The sequence below is a fragment of the Mus pahari genome, chromosome 10 (assembly GCF_900095145.1).
Source record: "Mus pahari chromosome 10, PAHARI_EIJ_v1.1, whole genome shotgun sequence".
In the NCBI taxonomy this organism is placed as follows: Eukaryota; Metazoa; Chordata; class Mammalia; order Rodentia; family Muridae; genus Mus; species Mus pahari.
In genome coordinates, this window is record NC_034599.1 from 50,322,298 (window position 1) to 50,342,597 (window position 20,300).

A 20,300-nucleotide genomic window follows, 5' to 3' on the forward strand; every position below is an offset into this window, starting at 1 on the left:
CCATTCCCACTAGGGAGCCCCGACCAGAAGTCCCTTTAGATTTGTACAGCCCTGTCCCTGTCTCTCTTGTTCAAAAAGTAGCCACAGGCAAGCCCCCTGGTGGCCCTGCTTACCTTCTCTGTCCTGCTCCCAAATTTCTGTCACACCACATATCCCCCAAAACACACACACACACCCTCAGTTCATCCTCCAACATAGTTGTCACCTGCAAGAACAGTTCTCCAGCTGGGTTCTCACTGAAATGCAGACCCAAATTCAGTGGGTGTTGGGGAATGCCTTGGAATCACCTCACAAAGTTATAGATCATGGGCCTAACCCAGAAAAGGTGGCGTCATAAGGGACCTGGGGTATGGCTTAAACCTTGGGATTTTCCAGCAATCTCTGGCCTGGATGCTGATCCCAAGCCCCACTTCCAGGCCTCTCTGCCTGGAGTCATCTACCTACAGCAGCTATCTTCTTTTGCCTTGTAAGTCGCTGCTGTGTTGTGGGGTCACTGGGAGAAGAGAGGTTCACCTCAGCTGTGGTACAAACACCATCTCCTTGTGCAGCAAGGGGACCAACATGAATTTCCTCTCAGGCTGAGAGCAGCTGCTGACTGAATGCCAAGCTCTGGGTACACAGCTAAGCTGCCAGCAGTAGAGTAGGATAGGTAGATGTGGTTTTGCAATGTCTTTGGGATTTGGCGGGAGATGTGCTGGTCATGTTGTGGGGAGTGGTCGCCCCAGCAGCACACACACACACACACACACACACACACACACACACACACACACACAGGACTCAGGTGAGGCCCTGAGTCCTTCCCACCCCTGATGAAGGGTTCTAAACAGTCAGGAAGCCCAGCTGGGACAATTCTTTCCAAGTAAGCACAGTTTACAAGCACAGGGTAGAGATTTCCTGGGCTCAGGGGATGGTCCTGCGCTGAACACTTGGTTTTAAATGTCTGCTCAACTTCACCATCCTGAGTACTGCACAGGCTCTGGGTTTTCCCTAAGTGCCCCGTCACCTTACAGCAATTATAACTCATTTGACTCCCTTTCCCACAATAATGTACCCGGTTTTGCTGACTTGGGATACAGGGTCCACCTTGCCCATGCAGGGGTCACAGATCTGCCCCTGCCTCTTTCCTCTGCCCTTCCAGCTGCCTGAGCCTCTCCCTGGCTCAGGGAAATCCCAAATTGTAGGTGACTCCAGATTTGCCCACATCTCTCTCAAAGGCAAAGTCATGGTCTGAACTTCCCTCAGGCAAGCTGCAACCGAATGGAGTGCATTGTTTCTTTCCCAATGCTTGGGGCTCTCTTCTGAGGCAGAAGGAGCAGAAAGCTCTCAGTAAGGCTCTACTCAACAGATTTCAAGGTAGGAGGGGGATGGGTGTCCAGCTGCTTCCTCTCACCATGAGGGTGAGGCCTCCTGCTAGCTCCCTGTTCATCACCCAGGGCCAAAAGGCTTCCTGGCTGCTTGTTTCATTTATAGCTTCCAAAGGTGCCTGGCTCTCATTCCAAATGACAGTGAAATGGCACCAGGGTCAGCAGCCACTAAGAGTAGATACCCTGGGGCTGGAGCTGAGGTGGCCTTAGTGGCCTAGGAAAGAACACACATGCCATTAGAAGAATCTGGGATGGGAAGGGGGTGGCCCAAACTCTCCAGAAGTGCCAGATTGAAGGCTGGGCACAAACAGACATGAAAGAAGCAAATAAGACCAAACAGAGGGGAGACAGGCGCATGGGAAAAGATGTAGAGAAGCTGGTGAGAAGGGAAAGGTGGGCAGAGGGACAGATAGAGCTCTTAACAATCAAGAGTGTTAGGGGCATGAAAGCAGGCTGGGCCAGTGACCCCAGTGGGTGGCAGCTCTACACTTCTGGGGCTTCCAGGGGATGGGGACTGGCTGTCCATCTGACGCGTGGTAGAGGCTCACTGTTCATCTTCCCGCTGCTGTCTCTTATGCCTACAGGTGGCCTCGTGGGTTTTCTTCTGGGTTTCCCTGCCTCTTCCCACTGTCTCAGGGCCATGTAGCCACAGAAAGGGCTACTATGTATCAGTCAGAAAGTACTTCTAGGTGCTAGAGATCTTCTGCTTTCCCTGTCGGGAGTGCAACTGAAAAATCAGCCTCCGGCTCCCAAGAGCTTTGCTTTTTCAAATATTTGTGCGGCCTCCGTGAATTTCTCTGACTAAATCACAGCCACCCTCATCAGGCCCCTTCAGTCCCTCAGCTATAAGTCTGCCGGACCTAGCAGATTAGAATGCATAATACTCTGTAAAGTCTGAAAGACAGACAGACAGACAGCAAGTACAGAAGAAGCCTTTCTATGCAGTATCTGGGACATACTTGTGTTAAGAAGTTGTTCATTGTTTATCTGAAATTTGGATTTATCTAGCAACTCTACTTAGCTTGATGTGGCTTTGGTTTAGGTTGACCTGTGGGAGGAACCTGCAAGAAAACAGGAAGTGTGGTCAGAAACAGGGAGAGTGCATTTTCAGGTTCACCAGCAAGGGGCCACAAGCACCCCATGGTTGGTCTCTGAGACTCAGCTCCCACCGGGGTTTATATCTCTGCTCTCCATTTGTCTCTTGAAGAGACATGCTCTCGTCTGACCCAGCCAGTCTCCTCCTCTCTCACTCTCCACTCTTGGCCTTTCTAGGAACTCATGCCAATCTTTCTTCCCCCATCCAAAATGACCTGCTTAGCTTCCTCCATCACCTGTTCAGGTCTTCAAGCTTCTCTTTCTGGGACCTGCTTCCTAAGTCTGGCGATGACCACATCTGGTCTTTGTATTACCACCGAGCCAAGGACAGAGACCATCGGTCATTCCCACACGTGTTAGGAAATACCCAGAAAGACTTAAGCAAGCCCCATTTTCTGGCAGGTTCTTCAAGGCTATCACCTCCGGTGCTTGCTCTTTTTTGTGCACAAATATGAGGAAGAAGTCGCCACCTGAAAGTACCCATACCATCCTTTCAGGGGTAGCTAAAACGCAAAGTGCTTTCCCAGCCCACTGACACCGAGTCTGCAGGAGGAAGGCACTGGCTCTCCTTGCAGCAGGCTGCAGCAGATTGGCTCCTTCTAGATGGGAAGGATGTGGTGATGGCCAAGCCTCGGAGCCATCAGATATCATCATCATCATCATCATCATCATCATCACCACCACCACCACCACCACCATCATCACCATCATCATCATCATCATCATCATCACCACCACCACCATCATCACCATCATCACCATCACCATCATCACCATCACCATCACCATCACCATCACCATCACCATCACCACCACCACCACCATCACCATGATGCTATTGCAGCCACACCGTGCATTCAGGTTAGATACATTCTTTCATTTAGCTTTCAACAACTCTACAAGTTAAAAATACTATTCTTTACTTTCCAAATGGGGAAGTAGGGTCCCAAAATGACCTGGTGCCTTGCAGGTGATCAGGGTAGGGTACACCCCCAAAGTAAAGACTTTTCCTTGTTTGCTTTGGCCCCTAACTAAAAACAGATGGGCAGGCAAAAAAGGGCCACAGGCAAGCAAATGAGTGAGGTTTGGTCACAGCAGGTTTGATCCAGACGCAGTGCCTTCAGAAGAGTCTGTCCTCGGGGGTGCCTCGTCTCCCAGACGACACCATACCCAGAGTGTGAGTCTCATGAGATGGGACGGAAGGTGGCCCTGGCCTAAACAGTTTGGTAACCACAGCTGCCCTCCGTGTGGAGCAGAGTGAAGTGCAGCACTGTAGGAAGGGATTCGCACACCCCACACATAAATGGCCACTTAACTTCAACTCACGTTTTCTATACTTACCCAATTATAGCATTTTTTTTTTTTTTTGTCAAGTAACAGCTGTCAGTAGTCTGTAGCACCGATACCCAGATAATCTGCTCAGATAAGTGGGGATCCAACCCACCTCTTCCTCTTATAGCTGAAAAGCAACCTAATTCCAGCCTCTGTGTGCTTCAGTGTAGTTACTGAGTGCAAACAGAGGCTTCCCCCAAATGCCAGCACATGGGCTGGGTTCTCAGACACACAGGAATTTAGTGGCGACAGGCCGTACCTCCTCGGTGAGTCTGACTCACCTATGGGGTGTGAGTTTCACACTCAGTTTCAAGACTCCCAGAGAGTTCCTTTAAGTCCCCTAAGTCAACCTGTAAACCCAGCCGTGTCCCTTAACGAGACCGTTTTACTACTTGTGGTTCTACCCTGTGACCCCTTGAATAAGACTCGTCTCTCAGGAAGCCCAGCAGCTGATGTAGCTCAGTGGTGGAGTGCTTGCTTTGCTTGTGTGAGCAAGGCCCTCCCTTCCATCCCCAGCATCATGAAGCCCAAACCCAGGGGAGCCAGGCTGTTGATTTGAGTGAGGCAAGGCTGTGGCCAGGATCTCCCCTCAGCCCCTCAGCCCCTCAGCCCCTCAGCCCCTCTTCTCCTTGCTTTTGTCCCTGCAGGTCTGACTGGCTGAAGCCGTGCTGTGGGAAGAGAGCAGCCGTATGGCAGGTATTTTTGCTCAGTGCAAGTCTCAACAGTTTCCTGGTAGCCTGTGTAATATTGGTGGTGCTCCTCCTGACTCTGGAACTTCTAATAGATATAAAGCTTCTCCAGTGTGAGTAGCAAGGGAGACACATATACAAATACATGTCAATATTCACTGTGCATCTGCATCCCTCAGGGGTCCCCAACCGCACTGAGATTGTCCCCAAGCCTGGGCCACCAACGAGCTGCTGCGGCCCCGGCCCCAATGGGGATTGCCGCTGGGGAGGGAACACCTTTGGCAGCTTCTCTGTCACCACTGACACACTTTGTCCCTTTCTATCAGTCCCCTCCCCAGCATTCCATGATCAGAAACCAGAAACCGATGAGACAAAAACAAAAGTTGGGGACCCCTGTGTGCATTTTTGTTGTTGTTGTTGTTGTTGTTGTTCTCATTTGGAATTTTCCAGGGTGGAATTTTTTTCTGGCTTAAACAGAGTTCCATTTGGGGAAGTCGATCCCCTGTAGTCACCGCACAACGACCACTTATGTATGTACCATTCCAAAGTGGGTGGCCTCATTTACATGTGTCTTGATAACTGTGAAGATAGTTTTCCACACCTACACCCCCAACCCGGCCAATAACCGTGGAGAGGACAGGGCCCCGTTTTACAGACAAAGCCGACAATGTGAAGTTTGTGGGAATTTGGAGACTTACCCTAGGTCACAGGAACAGACTTCAAGCCTCCCGGCTGGCCAGCTGTTTGGTCACTTTTCTCACTTTTGGGACTGCTTCCAGCCTCATGATGTCTGCAGTTTGCCGCCACCTGTGGCACTGGGAGGGTTAGCCTCTTCTGATACACTGGCAATGTGGCTGTCACAGTGGAGGCAGGCCACTTCCTGTCTTTACCCTTGGAACCCCTGCTTGGCATACCAGAGGCCCAGAGGCCCACATGTCTGGCCCTTGGCTGTGACTGAGCAGCCAGCTTAGGGGAAAGTCCCCACACACCTTTCTTGATCCAGGAGGTGGACCATTCAAGTACGAACACTTTAAAAGTGGGATTACTGATACAGAGAGCTTTCAGTTCCCATCGTTGACAGAGTTCAGGACAAGAGGTTCAGCCACCCCCAAACCCATTTTGTCCTCTTGTCTTCTCAAATGTCCCAAGTCCTTTACTGGATCTCTTATGCTTGGGGATTGTCACAGCTCCCCTCCAAGACACACCAGCCTTGTCTGCTCTCTGGAAGAGCACAGAATTGCTTTTGTCTGATAAGCCTGGTTGGGTTTTATGTAGCCACTGGCCCCTTGGTTCCAATTAAAGTATCTTCCAGCATTAAGTGTCCAGTACTGGTTTTACACTCAACCTGACTTCAATTAAACCATGCTGTAGGCTTTCCCTCCACGCATCCAGACTGTCTGTGTTTTATGAGACCTGACCATAATGGAGTCCTTCTTTCTCTATGGTGGATGGTGCCGGGGCCCTGAGCTCCTCAGGCTGTGACAAGGCATTGGGTAGAACTGAGAAGGCAGCCGACACTGGAATTTTGCTTAAAATTAAGTATCCAGGAGATTGATTTTGGTGGGAGATCCAATAGCAGCTCATAAAAGGCATCTTAAATTCCATAAAACGCACAATCCGAGATTTATGGCTCTTCTAAAGCAAACCATAAAACAGGCACAGGAATTCATTTGAGAAATAATGGGGAGAGATTTTATGTATCCAGAATCATCTGAGGTCTTCCCAGAGTCACACGGGCCTCAGCCTCTTGGTTCCCAGTGGTATTCCTGTGGCACAGAACGGGGAGGAATTCACGGTGTAGCTGGGGCTCATCCTTTGAGGGTCACACTGGTCCTGAGCCAGGGGACCCAAGTGTCTCCATCCTGGAGCCAGCTACGGTAGCCTTCTTCCTCTCAGATTTGCTTGAAGACCTCATTTTTATCCACTCCCAGGGTTCACAGATTCTAGAACCACAGAATCTTCTGTCCACTGAAAATATCTTTCTTTGATCCCAGGGGAACTTGAACCACTAGAAATAAGCCCTCTAGGGGGTGAGCATGGTCTGTCTGCCGCAGCACCCCTGCCTCCTGTCCCCAAAGCCCCACTGATTCATCCGGAGAATTGCTTCTGGGGATCATTCTGCTCTCTCTCCCAAGGTCATCCCACCTTTGTGGACTCGAGTGCTTTGTCTTTAGCCTCACTGGCAGGTCAACTGTAACCCACTAGTGTTCAGAGGCTGTCTGTGGTGTCCTGTCCTTTAGAGGGGTCTTCCAAGGATGCCTGGCTAGCTGAAGATAGAGTAAGGAGCCCACGGTGCCAGTCTCCCCCTTGTCCGCCCCAGCCCAGGGACCCAGATGCTAGTTCCCATCTGCTCCTCCTGGCAGGCGTAGCTCCAGCCATCTTTCCAAAGCACGCTGCCGTCACTGCCATGGCCACTACTGCAAGTTCAGAATGGAAAGGTAGAGAGGCTTGCCTGGAGCCCCACACAAAGTGCATTAAGCTGTGGAAGCAGTGTGCGGTGGATCTTGAAGCTACCCACTCCAGTCCATAGCTTTGCTGTGGTCATGACCCTTCCTCCCCTGGGTCTGGATAGGGCACAAAAGGATAACAGCCATGGACAGGAGGAACCTGGAGATGGCCTTTGAGGAGGAGGAGGTGTCGGCTGCTAGGGAGAAGAGTATTTGGGCCACAGTACTCTCACTGTCTCCATGACCACTGGGTATAGGTGCCCTTGCTCGCTGACCCAGTTTCTAACAGATCCAATGGTTTCCACAAGCACCCAGGGGTCCCCAGGGGCCCACAGAGGTCTACATTCATGCAGCACAGACCCCTAGACTGGTGCGTTCAGTTCCTCGCCCCTAAACCTGGTCCTCGCTGTGTTCATTGCAGTTTCCAATGCTTTCCAGTTTGCTGGTGTCATTCACTGGATCAGTCTGGTCATTCTCTCTGTGTTCTTCTCAGAGGTAGGTAAAGATTCGGGCCCTGAAATCTCCTCTTTGGGGTGACACTCCCAGGGAACCTGGGCTTCATTTCACTACTCATTTCTTCATGTCCTGCTGCCATCTCTGAAGCTGAGTTTCACCGTAGGACAAGGAGTATTCACAGACACATACATGCAGGATCGTGGCCAACCCAGCAGCAGGTGTTTGCTTCTAAGCAGGTGACCTCTGCTCTGAATCCAGAATATATGCAGGGTTGTCAGCTGAAGCCCGGGTGATGAACCTGTGAAGGAGAGATTGCCCATGATGTAGCTGAAGAATGGAAGTTGTTGGTGTGGCCAGTGATGTGTATTCAGGGGCCAAGGCCCAGGAGAACCAGATGCAGAAGCAATTAGGCTTTGCTTGCCTCGGGGCCAAGGTGTAAAATGCAGTCTTAGAGCTAAGCAGTGGACTTAGTCAGGTCCTGTGGCAGGATGGAGTCCCATGCTGGCAGTGATGCTGTGACCCATGTCTGTGGGACACTGGTTTGTAGCTGTTTAAGATAGGGCCTTCTAGAAGGATGGGAAAGGCTTCATGCTGTGGGAAGTGAAGGGCAGACAGTTTCATATGGAACCAGTTCTTTCAACTACAGCCAAATACTGACCAGGTCAGCTGTCCCCTTGTCCACTCCACCCAGGTCTCCCCTCCTTCTGCCGTAGGGACACACCTGCCCACAGAGAGCCCCAGTAGGGTCTTTCAATGAAAGATAAACACAAATAAGGTATGGAGCCTTCTGGGAACACAAAAGCATGGGTGCATACACAGGCATAGGTGCACACACAGGCATGGGTGCACACACACAGGCATGGGTACACACACACAGGCATGGGTGCACACACAGGCATGAGTGTACACACAGGGATGGGTGCATACACACACACACAGGCATGGATGTACACACACAGGCATGGGTGCACACACAGGCATGGGTACACACACAGGCATGGGTGCACACACAGACATGGGTGCATACATAGGCATGAGTGTACACACACAGGCATGAGTGTACACACACAGGCATGGCTACACACACACACAGGCATGGATGCACACACACACACACAGGCATGGATGCACACACACACAGGCATGGGTGCACACATACAGGCATGGCTGTACACACACAGGCATGGCTGCACACACACACACAGGGATGGGTGCACACACAGGCATGGCTGCTCACACACAGGGATGGGTGCATACATACAGGCATGGCTGCACACAGACATGGTTGCACACACACAGGGATGGGTGCATACACAGGCATGACTGCACACACAGCAGCTAATGCACTGAAGCAGAGAGCACAGCACAATCCCAGAGGGAGGTGGTGGGCCAGAGAAGATGAACATGGGTGAGGCTATAGAGTGAGCGATTGTTTCCTGTGGTCAAAGAACCCAAGAGACCAGAATCCCAGGGCCTCCTCTGGCCTAGCCGATTGCTCTGCTGCCTCTCTTTCCCAAAAGTCAGAGGAGGTCTAGGCCTTCTACTTCAGAATGTTGAGTCTGCATGGGGCTAGACTGGGTAGCCAGCGTAGCAAACATAGAACACTGTCTTCTCCAGGCCTTGGCTCTTGTAACTCATGGCCAGTGAGCATGAGCTACAACTGAGATGGCTCCCACAGGCCCCAACTGTGAATTCCCAGGAACTTCCTAGACCAGCTTACTGAGGCCATTGCTGGTGCTCAGGTACCTAGAAAGGCCGATCTGTACTTTGGATCCCAGCTGTAGCTTGGGATCTCCATAGGGTCCATCCCTGCCTGGCCCCTCATCTCTGCTTGCTGAGAATCCCTCCTGCGAATCCCTGGGCCAGGGCCAGCTGTCTCCTTGATGCAAACCTTGGAAAATGTGCCCATGCCTGTGACTGCCAACAAAAATGTTTAATCAGTTGCTGCGGCTCTTCCCTCTGCTTTGGTTTTATTGGCTTCTGCAGAATTTATTGCCCAGTGTTAATTTGGCATCCCCTTCCTGTCAGTACCAGAGACAAGCCACCTGAAACAGACGAGCTCCTGTGTGCAGGAATAACAGCCGCAGAGACTGGACAGCCAACCCCCACCAAGTGGGAAAGGGACCGGGGCTTCCCACAGACTCGGCTTTCTCTGCAGAGCCTGTGGGGATGCTGAGAAGGGCCAGTCCCTTGCCTTGGACCTTGTGGTGGGGAGGATGGAGTGGAGCTGGGCAGTGGTGAAAACTCTCCCCGTGCAGTCTGCCCAGTGTGAAAGAGGGGCTGTGTACACCACCGATCTCCTGCTGACGCATCCAGGCTAGCAAGAGCGGACTTCTGTAGTCTCACAGAGCACCAGAGAGCCAAGCATCAAATCCTTGGTGCCAGCCAGCTCTTGAATGTCCCCTTAGCCCAGGATTGGTGAATGTGAGCCCTTTGTGCCTTCACAATGACTGGGGTACCTCTAACAAAAAGCCAGAGAACCCCGTATCCCTCAGCAGTGTCTCGGGCCTGCATGTTTGCCTGCCAAAGTGCTAGTGTGGTCCTTATAAAGTATCATATAGGGCCAGGATGTAACTCAGGTGGCACAGTGCTCACCTAGCATGAACAGAGCCCCGGGATCAAATCCCACATCCCATAAGCCAGGTATGGTAGTGAATGTTCACAATCCCAGCACTCAGGAGGTAGAAGGAAAATGAATGGAAGCTAAAAGTAATCTTCTGCAACGTAGGAAGTCCAAGGAACAGCCAGGGATCCATGAGCTCTTGTCTCAGAATACATACATACATACATACATACATACATACATACATTACATACATACATACATACACATACATACATACATACATACATACATACATACATACATACACATGAATGAGTGAGAAGGTCATCCCAAGGTTATAATAGTTCTGGTCAAAACTGGACAGAGCTCTCTGGGCTTGTGTCTCTTGTGACTGCCCTCTAGGGACCTGGCATTGGCAGGTCGAGAATGGGGAGACTGGGTGAAAGACCAGGGCTAAGGCCAGACACAGGGGTCTGACCAAGCAAGGCCTGAGAGTGCGAACCAGGGATGAGAAGCCCTTTCTTCTCCTCTGGGAGAAGTGCAAATGTCTCCTCTTAGATCTAGCCCCTGCTTTCTCTGTTACATACCCAGGGATGCTGCTAAGAGCCAAGGGTCTCTTGAGAGCTAGAGACCTTCTCTAGCTAGCAAGAGGGCTGCATTGCTTAGGCTAGTTCCACACAGGTGAGCCACCAAGGGCTGCTGCCACCCCAGGACCCTTTGCTTATTTTCTGAGCTTTGCTCCAAGCCTAGTTTCAACTGAGCCTTAGGGAAGGACAATGGGCCATGTTACAGGTTGGGAAACTGAGACCTGGAGAGGTGGGGGAAACTGTCCAGAGTCCACAGAGGGAAGGCAGACACAGACCCTGGTGGGTGAGAAGGCCATGGCTCCATCTTCAACATCCTAGAGTTCTGAGGCTGCTCCAGGAAGATGGGCCACTTTGTCCTGGGCAGGTCTCAGGGTACAGATAAGACAAAGGCTAACAGTCTGGTTTGGGCTCAGATCAAGGACATCTGCTCAAAAAGTGAGTTTGGGGCCTTCTAAAATGAGCAGGGTTGGGTGCCCTTAGGCAGACTAGGGTGAAGTCCCAGCAGGGGCCTGGGGGAAAGTGTGTTCATGCAGCTGGGCCCTGTGGTGCTTGGTCATACAGGGTCATCAAGTTCCCACAGGACCTTGGACAGCAAGAATAAGCAGAGTCTTTGGACTCAGAATGAGAATTGTGCAAATGGGGTTTCCTAAGCATGGCCTGCCTTTGGCTAAGCCCAGGCCCAGCTGGCCACTTGGAAGCAGAGAGATCCCTGCTCCTCTTCGTGGGACTGCAGAAGCTCTCATGGCCTCCCGCGATCTTTCCCAGGGAGAAGAGACCACAGCGGACCTGTAGATGGGTCCTCACGGTGGCGTCTGTGCAGTGGCAGCTGTAACTCCTCCCTCCTTCCCTCCCCTTCCCCCACCCACCCCGGCTGACTAGTAACCCCAGGAATCCTCTGGTTTTGGTCTCCCTGGTTCTTTGAGAACCAGACCAGACCAGGCTTTTACATGGCTGGTAGACTCCCATGTTTACAAAGCAAGCATTTACTGGCTGGCCCAGCGCTCAGGGTGACTTCTCATAACTCTCAAGTGTACAAGTTGGTGGCATTTGGTACACACACAATATGTGGCTGGTGCTTCCATCTGGGTCCAAAGCAGTTGTACCCCCAAAGGAGACCCCACACCCATCAGCAGTCGTTCCCACGTCTCCTTTACATAGCTCTTGCCAACCCAAACCCACCCTATGTCTCTGTGTATAGAAGTATTCCTGTTTCCTGTAATCAAGGTCATGCACTAGGTGGCCTCGTGTGTCTGGCTGGCTTCTGTCATTGAACATGTTTTCAGGATTGGTCCACGCTGCAGCGTGAGTCAGGACTCCACTTCTTTTTCTGTCTGAGTAATAATCTTTCATATGGGTATAGTACGTCAGTCATCAGCTGAACCAAGTGTCTTTTCTACAATTTACATTTTTTTAAGGGGAGAAGGGAAAGATGTCTGCCACTGAGTCGTTTCTCCCTACCACGTGGGGCTTGGGGCTCGACCTCAGGCTGTCTGGCTTGTGGAAAGCCTTTAGCTGTTGAGCCATTTTACCAGCCCCAGCCAGGTGTCTTCCAATGTCAGCTGCAGTAGCTCCTCTCTGACAGCGGCTTCCCAGAAATGTCCCTGGGCAGCCCTGACCCCCGAGGGAGCCCAGATCTGGTGGCCATTTGTCATGTGAAGTTCATTGCCAAACTAAACTGAGCCGCCGCACACTTCTCTTTCTACGTCAGCAGCTTCCCAGTGATTCTGGATCCTCAAGGAATCCCTCTTCTGCCTTTGTCTCAGGAGGGCCCCCGGGAGCCTCGGTCACCAGATAGGAGATGGGAGAGTGTGTGAGAACTGTCTGTCCTCTTTGCTCCAGGAGATGAAGGGAGTGTTTGTTCTCGGTGTCTACCTGAGAGAAAGTTCAGCCATGAAGACACTGTATGACCTGGGACAAGTCACTGCCTCTCTCTGGGCATTGTTGCATGAGCATCAACATAGGGAAACTGGCCCAGAATGTGGGTGGCCTTCCTGACCCCACCTAAGGTGACCTCACCTAAGGTGACCTCACCTAAGGTGAGGCCATTGCTTAGGCTGTAGGGTAGGGACTTTCCTCTCTCACTCTCTCCATGTTTCACACTGATGTGGGAGAATCAGGTTCCAGAACTGCCCCTGTAGCCATGAAAGCCAGAGTCCATTCACTCGTGCCCACCTGCCCACGCGGAGTGAACAGTGCCTCCAACCCCTGAAAGGCTCAGCCAGGCACCTTTCAGGTGGAGACACCATGAACAGCTCTTAGGTTCCGAGCACAGGCTTTCAAAGGCCTGCCTTCATCCTAGACATTTCTAGAAAATTCCTTCCTGCCTGCCACTCCATGCTATGTCCTGAACTTGATTATTCCAAGAAACAGGATGGAAGCCTTATGCTCCTCCTCCTCCCCCATCTTCTGGCACAGGTCTGTGCATGGGACCCCAGCCGTTGAAGGAATGAATCAGTTGAATATGTGTCTGAGAAATCACTCTTGAAAAATCTCATTTCCACATTTCCTTGGCCAAGACTTTGTGAATGACCTTTAGGCACTTGCAGGTCAAATGTGAAGATAATTGTTTTGTGTAAGCCGGACGGTGCTGGTTGCTGTTCACAGGGTCGCTCACAGTCAACAGAAGTCTGCAGTCATGTAGATGGCTGACTCGCCAGGCTGTTGGGAATTACAAGGGCTTGTGCCATGCCATCCCCACAGCCTTCTCAGCCTAAAACACCCTTGCTGACCTGGCCCCAGAAACAAGCGGGACTCGACATTTGGCCGCGAGGGTTCTGTTGGCTAGGCGGCCACAGGACAGACGGCCGTGATAACTGCTTGCGCCTGTATGTACCCAGGCAGTCCCCGAGACCCCTCCTGAACAGTCTGATGGAGAAAGTAATTGACTCATTGTTTATAAGAATGACTTTACCTATGTATCAGTTAAAAATTCTGACATGCCAAAATAAGAAAGCAAGCCCCTCCTCTAGTCTTACAGCCTCAGATGGCCACTGTTAACGTCATCCATGCCCAGGAGCCCCTCTCCCTCCCGCCTCAGTGTGGGCTTCCAGCAGGAAACATGAACTCCTGTCCTGACTGGCTCACACGAGGGACCTGCTAAACAACTGTTCTTTTTTGTGTGAGTACACTGTAGCTGTCTTCAGACACACCAGAAGAGGGCATCGGATCCCATTACAGATGGTTGTGAGCCACCATGTGGAACTCAGGACCTCTGGAAGAGCAGTCAGTGCTCTTAACTGCTGAGCCATCTCTCCAGCCCCAGCAATTGTTTTTGGAAACTTGAAAATAAGCTCCCAGCCTCAGCCCCTGCCCCTGCCCCTGCCCCTGCCCCTGCCCCTGCCCCTGCCCCTGCCCTGTGCTCTACATTGCAGCTAGCCAGTGGGTATTGGCTTCCCTCTCTCCCTGCGCTGGGTTTTGCCGCTGTCACACTGACAGATCACTTACTATTTCTGCATCTGTTCTGTCCTCAGAAAGTCAGGGGAAGAGGCCCCGTAGCTGTAACCAAGAAAGTTGACATTCCTGTTATTTTTCTTTGCTGCTGTGGGCTGATTCCCAGAGAGACAATGGCCATTTTGACTCCATTGTCTTGCCAGGCAATTTTTAGGCGCATTAAGTAAGTTCAACCACGGCTCAGTGCATTCTAAGTATAAAACCCATGCAGAAGTGGTCTGGTTAGCACACAGCAGGTTTGCCTGGCCTTATGCACTTACCTGAGTAATGTGTACCAACACACTTACCCTATTTGACTGGCATCTTAGAAACCTTCTGATTCTTTGTGAAATGTCTTTTTGCATATGTATACACATGCATACATATACACACACATATGTACAGGCCCATATGTGTGTATGTACACATTTGTCTGCACACAGAGGTACCAGAGGACAACCTTGGGGCAATTGTTCTTTGTAAGCACTCCACCTTTTTGTTTTGTTTTTGTTTTTGTTTTTGTTTGAAGCAGGGTCTCTCCGTGACTCGCAGGGTCTCTCTGCCTAGCAGTTGGGCCTGCTGGCCAGTGAAACCCAGGGACAGCTGGTCCTCACCTCCCCAGCTCTGAGACTACAAATGCCACGCCTGGCTCCTGAGAACTGAACTCGGGTTCTCATGATCCCGTGGCAGGCCATTTACTGGGCTATCATCCCCTGTCTGTCCTATCATCTTTCTTTCGAAAGGAAAACTCCAGGTTTGGCGACGTCATCTCTGAGAACAGTGCAGTGTTGGCAACTGCCAGCAACTCATGCCGTGACAGGCAACCACGAGCCAATGACAAAGCCATGCCATTTTTTTGGTTTGCTGTTTTGTAGAAGAACTGATTTCACTGCTGTTTCCTTTGAGTGTTTGTAATATACTAAAGCATTTGACAATGAAATATAGGGATACCTTGTAAAGAAGTCAAGACCAGGGGCGCTAAAATAGAAAATAGGTTCTGAGTTGAGAAATGTTTTATGAATTCACTATGAAACTTGTTTATCTGAAATTACCGTGATTTAATGACTGTTTGTCAGGCAATCAGGAGCCAGATGAGGCCTGCTGTTCCGTTTGTTCTACTCACAGAGACCAGATTTCCACAGGTGACTTGTTAGCCTGTGAGATATGAGATGACACATGTAAGTCAGGGGTTTTAGTCAGAGTGCTATTATTGGAGAAGCTGGTGAGGGAGAGGGTATGGGCTTGGAGAGAGAGCCATGCCTTGTAGCAAGAGAGAGCTGTTGGGGCTCTAGGCAGAGCCATCACAATGAAGCTCTGGGGACAGGGTCTGCAGTGGAGGTTGACAGGACAGGAATTCAAAGAGCAGTTAGGAGGACAATTGGCAGAGAGGGACTAAGTCACCCAGGAAGGTGACAGTCAGAATGGGGTGTTAAAGGAGCCAGGGAGTGGGCAGAGGGTGTGGGCAGAGGGTGTGGGCAGAGGGAGTGGGCAGAGGGTGTGGGCAGAGGGAGTGGGCAGAGGGTGTGGGCAGAGGGTGTGGGCAGAGGGAGTGGGCAGAGGGTGTGGGCAGAGGGTGTGGGCAGAGGGTGTGGGCAGAGGGTGTGGGCAGAGGGTGTGGGCAGGAAGAGCTGGGTGCAGGGATAGGAGGTGGAGCACTCTGAGAGGCTGGCTCAGTCAGTGAGGGGACAGTGATGTCCCTTTGCTGTCCTTCGACTGATATCAGGAAGACATCTAGGCAGGAGACATAGAGTTGGGGCTTCAGAGAACTGGAGGTGACAAAGCCAAGGGTGCAGGGACTGAGAAGGGGTGGCAGCCCTGGAAGACAGAAATCTGCAAATACAACTGAGAGACTGTAGCCAGGGAACTGGAGGTCCAGAGTTGGGAGGGGAAGAAGGGGAGGGAGGGGGTTGTCCTGGAAACAGGGCTTTTCCAGCAGGGCCGTTGCTAGCACCACAAACTGCTTGTCATCATGAGCCAAACAAGATGCTCTCAAGGGTGTTGGCATGGTGTGTGTGAGTGTGAGTGTGTGCATGTGAGTGTGTGAGTGTGAGTGTGTGTGAATGTGTGTGAGAGTGAGTGTGAGTGTGTGTGTGAGTGTGTGTGAGTGTGTGTGTGTGTGTGCGTGTGTGTGAGTGTGTGTGTGAATGTGTGTGTGAGTGAGTGTGTGTGTGAGTGTGTGCGTGTGTTGTGTGAGTGTGTGTGAGTGTGTGTGTGTGTGGTCATTGGTAACGCTGGGGACAGGTTGGGGGATTTAGCTGCAGCATCAGGCTGAAGGCAAATTGCAGCAGGCTCTCTAGAGATGGCTTTGTTTAGAACTTTAGCCTGGGAAGAAGGGGTGGGAGGTAAATGGCTCAGTGAACAGATGTCATCCCCAAGAGATTATTTATTTTAATTTTTAGACTTGAAAACGTTTCTGTGCTGGGAGAAAGTTCTGGAACTAAGCCTTGCTCATTTTCTGGTCAGCAAGGTCTGGGGATAGTGCTCCGTGAACGGTGTGTGCTCCATCAATGTTGGTCCCTTAATTGGCACACACATCATCACAGACCTGCTGGACTTTGCTTTCCCCTGTAGCCTTGAACCCTTTACTTTAAAATAGCGGGGTATCTACTGCCAGAACAAGTCAGCATGGGGGCAGACAATGAAGTCAGCTTGCCTGTGAGCTCAGGACCCCTGTAGGTATCAGCTACACTGATAACTAGACACTGTAGGTGTCTAGTTGGGGCTGCGCCCTTTGGACCCTGGGAAGAGACAGTCACCAGCCCATCCCTGGGGATTTGGGAGGAGTGAGCTGCAGACAGGGCTGTGTTCTTGTGATCCTTCTCAAAGGACACTTGCCACTTCACAGACCTTTTTTTTAGGCGGGGGGAAGTTTGAGACAAGTTCCTCTGTGTAGCCTTGGCTGTCCCAGAACTCGCTTTGTAGACCAGGCTGGCCTTAGACTCACAGAGATCCACCTGCCTCTGACTTCCAAGTGCTGGGATTAAAGGCGTGCGCCACCGCTACCTAGCACTTTGAAGACTTTTTATTTTAATTTTATGTATGTGTATATCTCAGAGTTTGGGTTTGTGCACCTTAGTGTAGTGCTCATGGAAGCCAGAAGAGGGCATCCAGGCTCCTGGAGCTGTGGGTGCTGAGGGCCTAAATGTTTCCCTTTCTGCAGGGTTTCTCACTAGTCAAGCTCTCTAGAAGAACTCACATACTCACACACACATTCAAACACACACTCACACATTCACACACACATATTCACACACATACGTTCACACACATATTCACACACACATTTACACACACACAATCACTCACACATTCACATACATTCACTCACCTGAAGAAGTAGGCCCTAACCGTAGGAAGGAGTGGCTTAGCATCAGGACAGATGAACTCCTAAGTGAGATCGAGGGCAAGCAGGCAAACAGACGACGCTTCCTTCTCCCACGCCCTTTTATGTGGGCTGCCACCTGAAGGTGTGGTCCAGATTTAGGGTGGGGCTTCCCACCTCAAACGATCCATTAAAAAGAAATCCCTCAGCTGTGGCCAGGCACTTGGATTTTAGTTGATTCCAGGTGGGGTCAGGTTGACAGCCGCCACACCCACATCCCTTTTTATTGCTGTGCACTTGGGCCGAGATCAGGACCTCCTCTCACCACTCTCATTTAACTTTTAACCCCAAAGGAAACTTGTCCAAAATCCACATCCCCCAGGGATCATCTCAGCTCACCCCAGATACCACTCACTCCCAACCCCACCATGGCTGAAGCCATGGGCTGCGAACTGGGGGGTGTTGCCCCACTCGCTCAGGAAACCTCCAGCCAGTAGGCTTCCTTTGCCAGGAGCAGGTACCCTTTTGAAAATTGTACACAAAGCCAATGTGTGTACTAACAGCTGCATCTTCCCCTATCCACTGTGATCTCCAAATTGCTCTTGGGGAAAGAGGCTGATCCCCAAGGAGGGGGTGGGGTCTCAAGCCACAGACAGGGCAGAAGGCCTCTGGCCCTGGACCAGGTATAAAACTGAGGACTCTGCCTCTCTCTTTCTGCCACCTCACGGAAGTCATCCTTTCCTCCCTTGAGACAAATGAGCTGGGCTTGATGGAGAAAGGGTGAGGTGGAAGGGCTTCCTGAACTTCAGCTCCTGCACTCACGTGGGGAGGAGCCTGGCTTATGGTAATTACGTCATGAGTCATCTTTAAAGGCGTGGCCAAGACTCTGCCCTGCCCTGCCCTGCTGATCTTGCTAGTCCTGAGGGCAGCCAGCCTGGAATGAAAGGGACTGACAAGGGACTGACAACCCTCGGCCCCTTTGAGGAAGCAGCAGCCTGGACTGGGAATGAAGTCCACTTCTCTGGGAGCTTGCTGCTCCGCAATGAAGTGTCCTGCTGGGGATTTGCAGCAGCCCTGCTTAAACAGCAGAGTGTAGACCTTGAACCCAGAATTTAGTATCCTGGGTCTCCCTGGGGGTCCAGGAATCTGGTGTTGTAAACAAACACGAAGTGGGGTCACTGCACATTGAGATGTGCTAGGTCTTGGGGATGGTAAGCCAGGCCCTTTGGCCCATGCCTAGGAGTTTTCAGCATAGGTATCTGCAGAGGGAAGGAAGTCACGGGACATGAGCCAGCACGTAGGCTATTGAGGAGTTGGGTTCTCACTCTGGCTTTGACCTCAACTCCCAGAAGCAGCTGACTCTGGGCATTGCTTGCTGGAGTGTGTCCTGAGCCCTTCCTTGTCTTTGTAGCTACCTTTGCTGCAGTTTCTGCTAGCCTAGGAAAGCAAGGCTCCAGCTAGTGGTCTGGAACTGAACAGAGTTGGAAGTCAGATTCACAAATGGGCCACCAAGGGGGTCAGGCAGGTGCTGGCCCTGAACTGTTCCGCCTGCTTCTCTGGTACCACAGAGGCCTGCAAAGCTCAAGGCCCACATCCTCCCTGGGGTACCAGGGCCCCAGGGGCTGACTTCCTCTCCCCTGCTCTCCCATCATGCCTGACCACACCCTCCCCGTCTCCTTAGACTACATTCTATAGGAAGTCCAGCTAAGACAAGTTTTATTTTAGTTTACTTAGAGTCAGGGCTCTCACTTTGTAGCCCTTGCTGGCCTGAAATTCGCTGTGTAGAGCAGGCTGGCCCCGAGTTCTCAGGGCTCCACCTGCCTCTGGTTCCAGAGATCTGGGATTAAAGGCGTGTCCAATGCACCCCCAGCCTTGCCTTTTGAGGAAGTATAGCAGGTCTTTTGGTCTTACAAGTGAAATTCATAGACACAGAAAATGGACCGGAGGCGGTGAGGGGCGTGGTGTCACTATTGAATAGTGCAGTTCTCATTTGTCCGTTGTGCACACGAGGATATTTAATTCGGCAGGAGTGTGCACTAAGGGAAGTCAAATGGCTCCATGCTTACAGTCCCCTTAAAGCATTAGGATGCTGGCAGTGGCAGCCATCTTGTGGGGCACATTTGGCTCAGGCAATTTCCTTTCTCCAGCCTGGGCCTTTTTTGGCTGGGTTGAGGGTGGGTATGGATACTGTAACATGACAAAAGAAAAAAAGTGTCAAGTCCAGCACCCTGGGAGGGAACTGGCAGCAAGAAAAGAAACCAGGAGAGCATGGGGGGGGGGGTGCGGCGGTTCCTACCTAGTGTGAGTGCGCCATGCAGAGAGGGTCGGAGAGCAACTTCACCTCGGGCAGGTGGGCAGCGTCTTCAGCCTCTATTCCTCTTGGTTCATGAGACTCACATGTGAGGCGTGGCTCAGCTCTCATCCGCACAGCCTGGATAGAAGGGGCTACTCTTAGCAGTGTCTAAAACTCTGTCATCTAACCCACCTCTTCAGCAGAAGAGAAACGTCATACCCAAGGAAGAGAGAGGTTTGAATTGCTCAAAGACACAGTCAGCCATTATTGTGTGTGATCTTAAGAGATGTGGGCCCGCTCACCAGACCCAGAACACTTCCTACCCCTTGTAGTTAAGGCCGAAGAACAGGTTTTGTTGAGTAAGGGAATTAAGGCCTATTCTGTGTGGGCTTGGAGCACGTGAAGACCCAGCAGGCCTCCATCTCTCTCTTCATCCTTTCTTCACTGAAAGAAGGCACAGCCATGCCTACCTACGAACCACACTCTAGAGGAGGGAGAAAGTAAAAAGAACAGAGCTAAGTCTGTTCAAGGGCGCAGCCCCCAAATGGTCCACAGCGCTTCTCATCAGCCATTGGGCAGAATGTACACACACATACACACATGCACGCATGCACACACATACACACGTACACATGTACACACACACACGCATACACACATACATGTACACACACATGCACGCACACACACGTGGACACACACAGTCACACACACATG

The 20,300-nt window shown here is 51.4% G+C and overlaps 1 protein-coding gene across 2 annotated transcripts in view; it reads left to right on the forward strand.

The window, feature by feature from the left end:
• Tmem266 (transmembrane protein 266) overlaps window positions 1–20,300 on the forward strand; it is a 112,564-nt gene that overhangs the window by 67,861 nt on the left and 24,403 nt on the right. Inside the window, exons 4-5 of one of the 2 annotated variants that reach the window (XM_021207891.2) lie at window positions 4,442–4,596; window positions 7,352–7,425. In XM_021207891.2, coding sequence (XP_021063550.1) covers window positions 4,442–4,596; window positions 7,352–7,425 — 229 coding nt within the window. The remainder of the gene's footprint in view (window positions 1–4,441; window positions 4,597–7,351; window positions 7,426–20,300) is intronic. The other variant, XM_029543804.1, reaches the window with a different exon arrangement.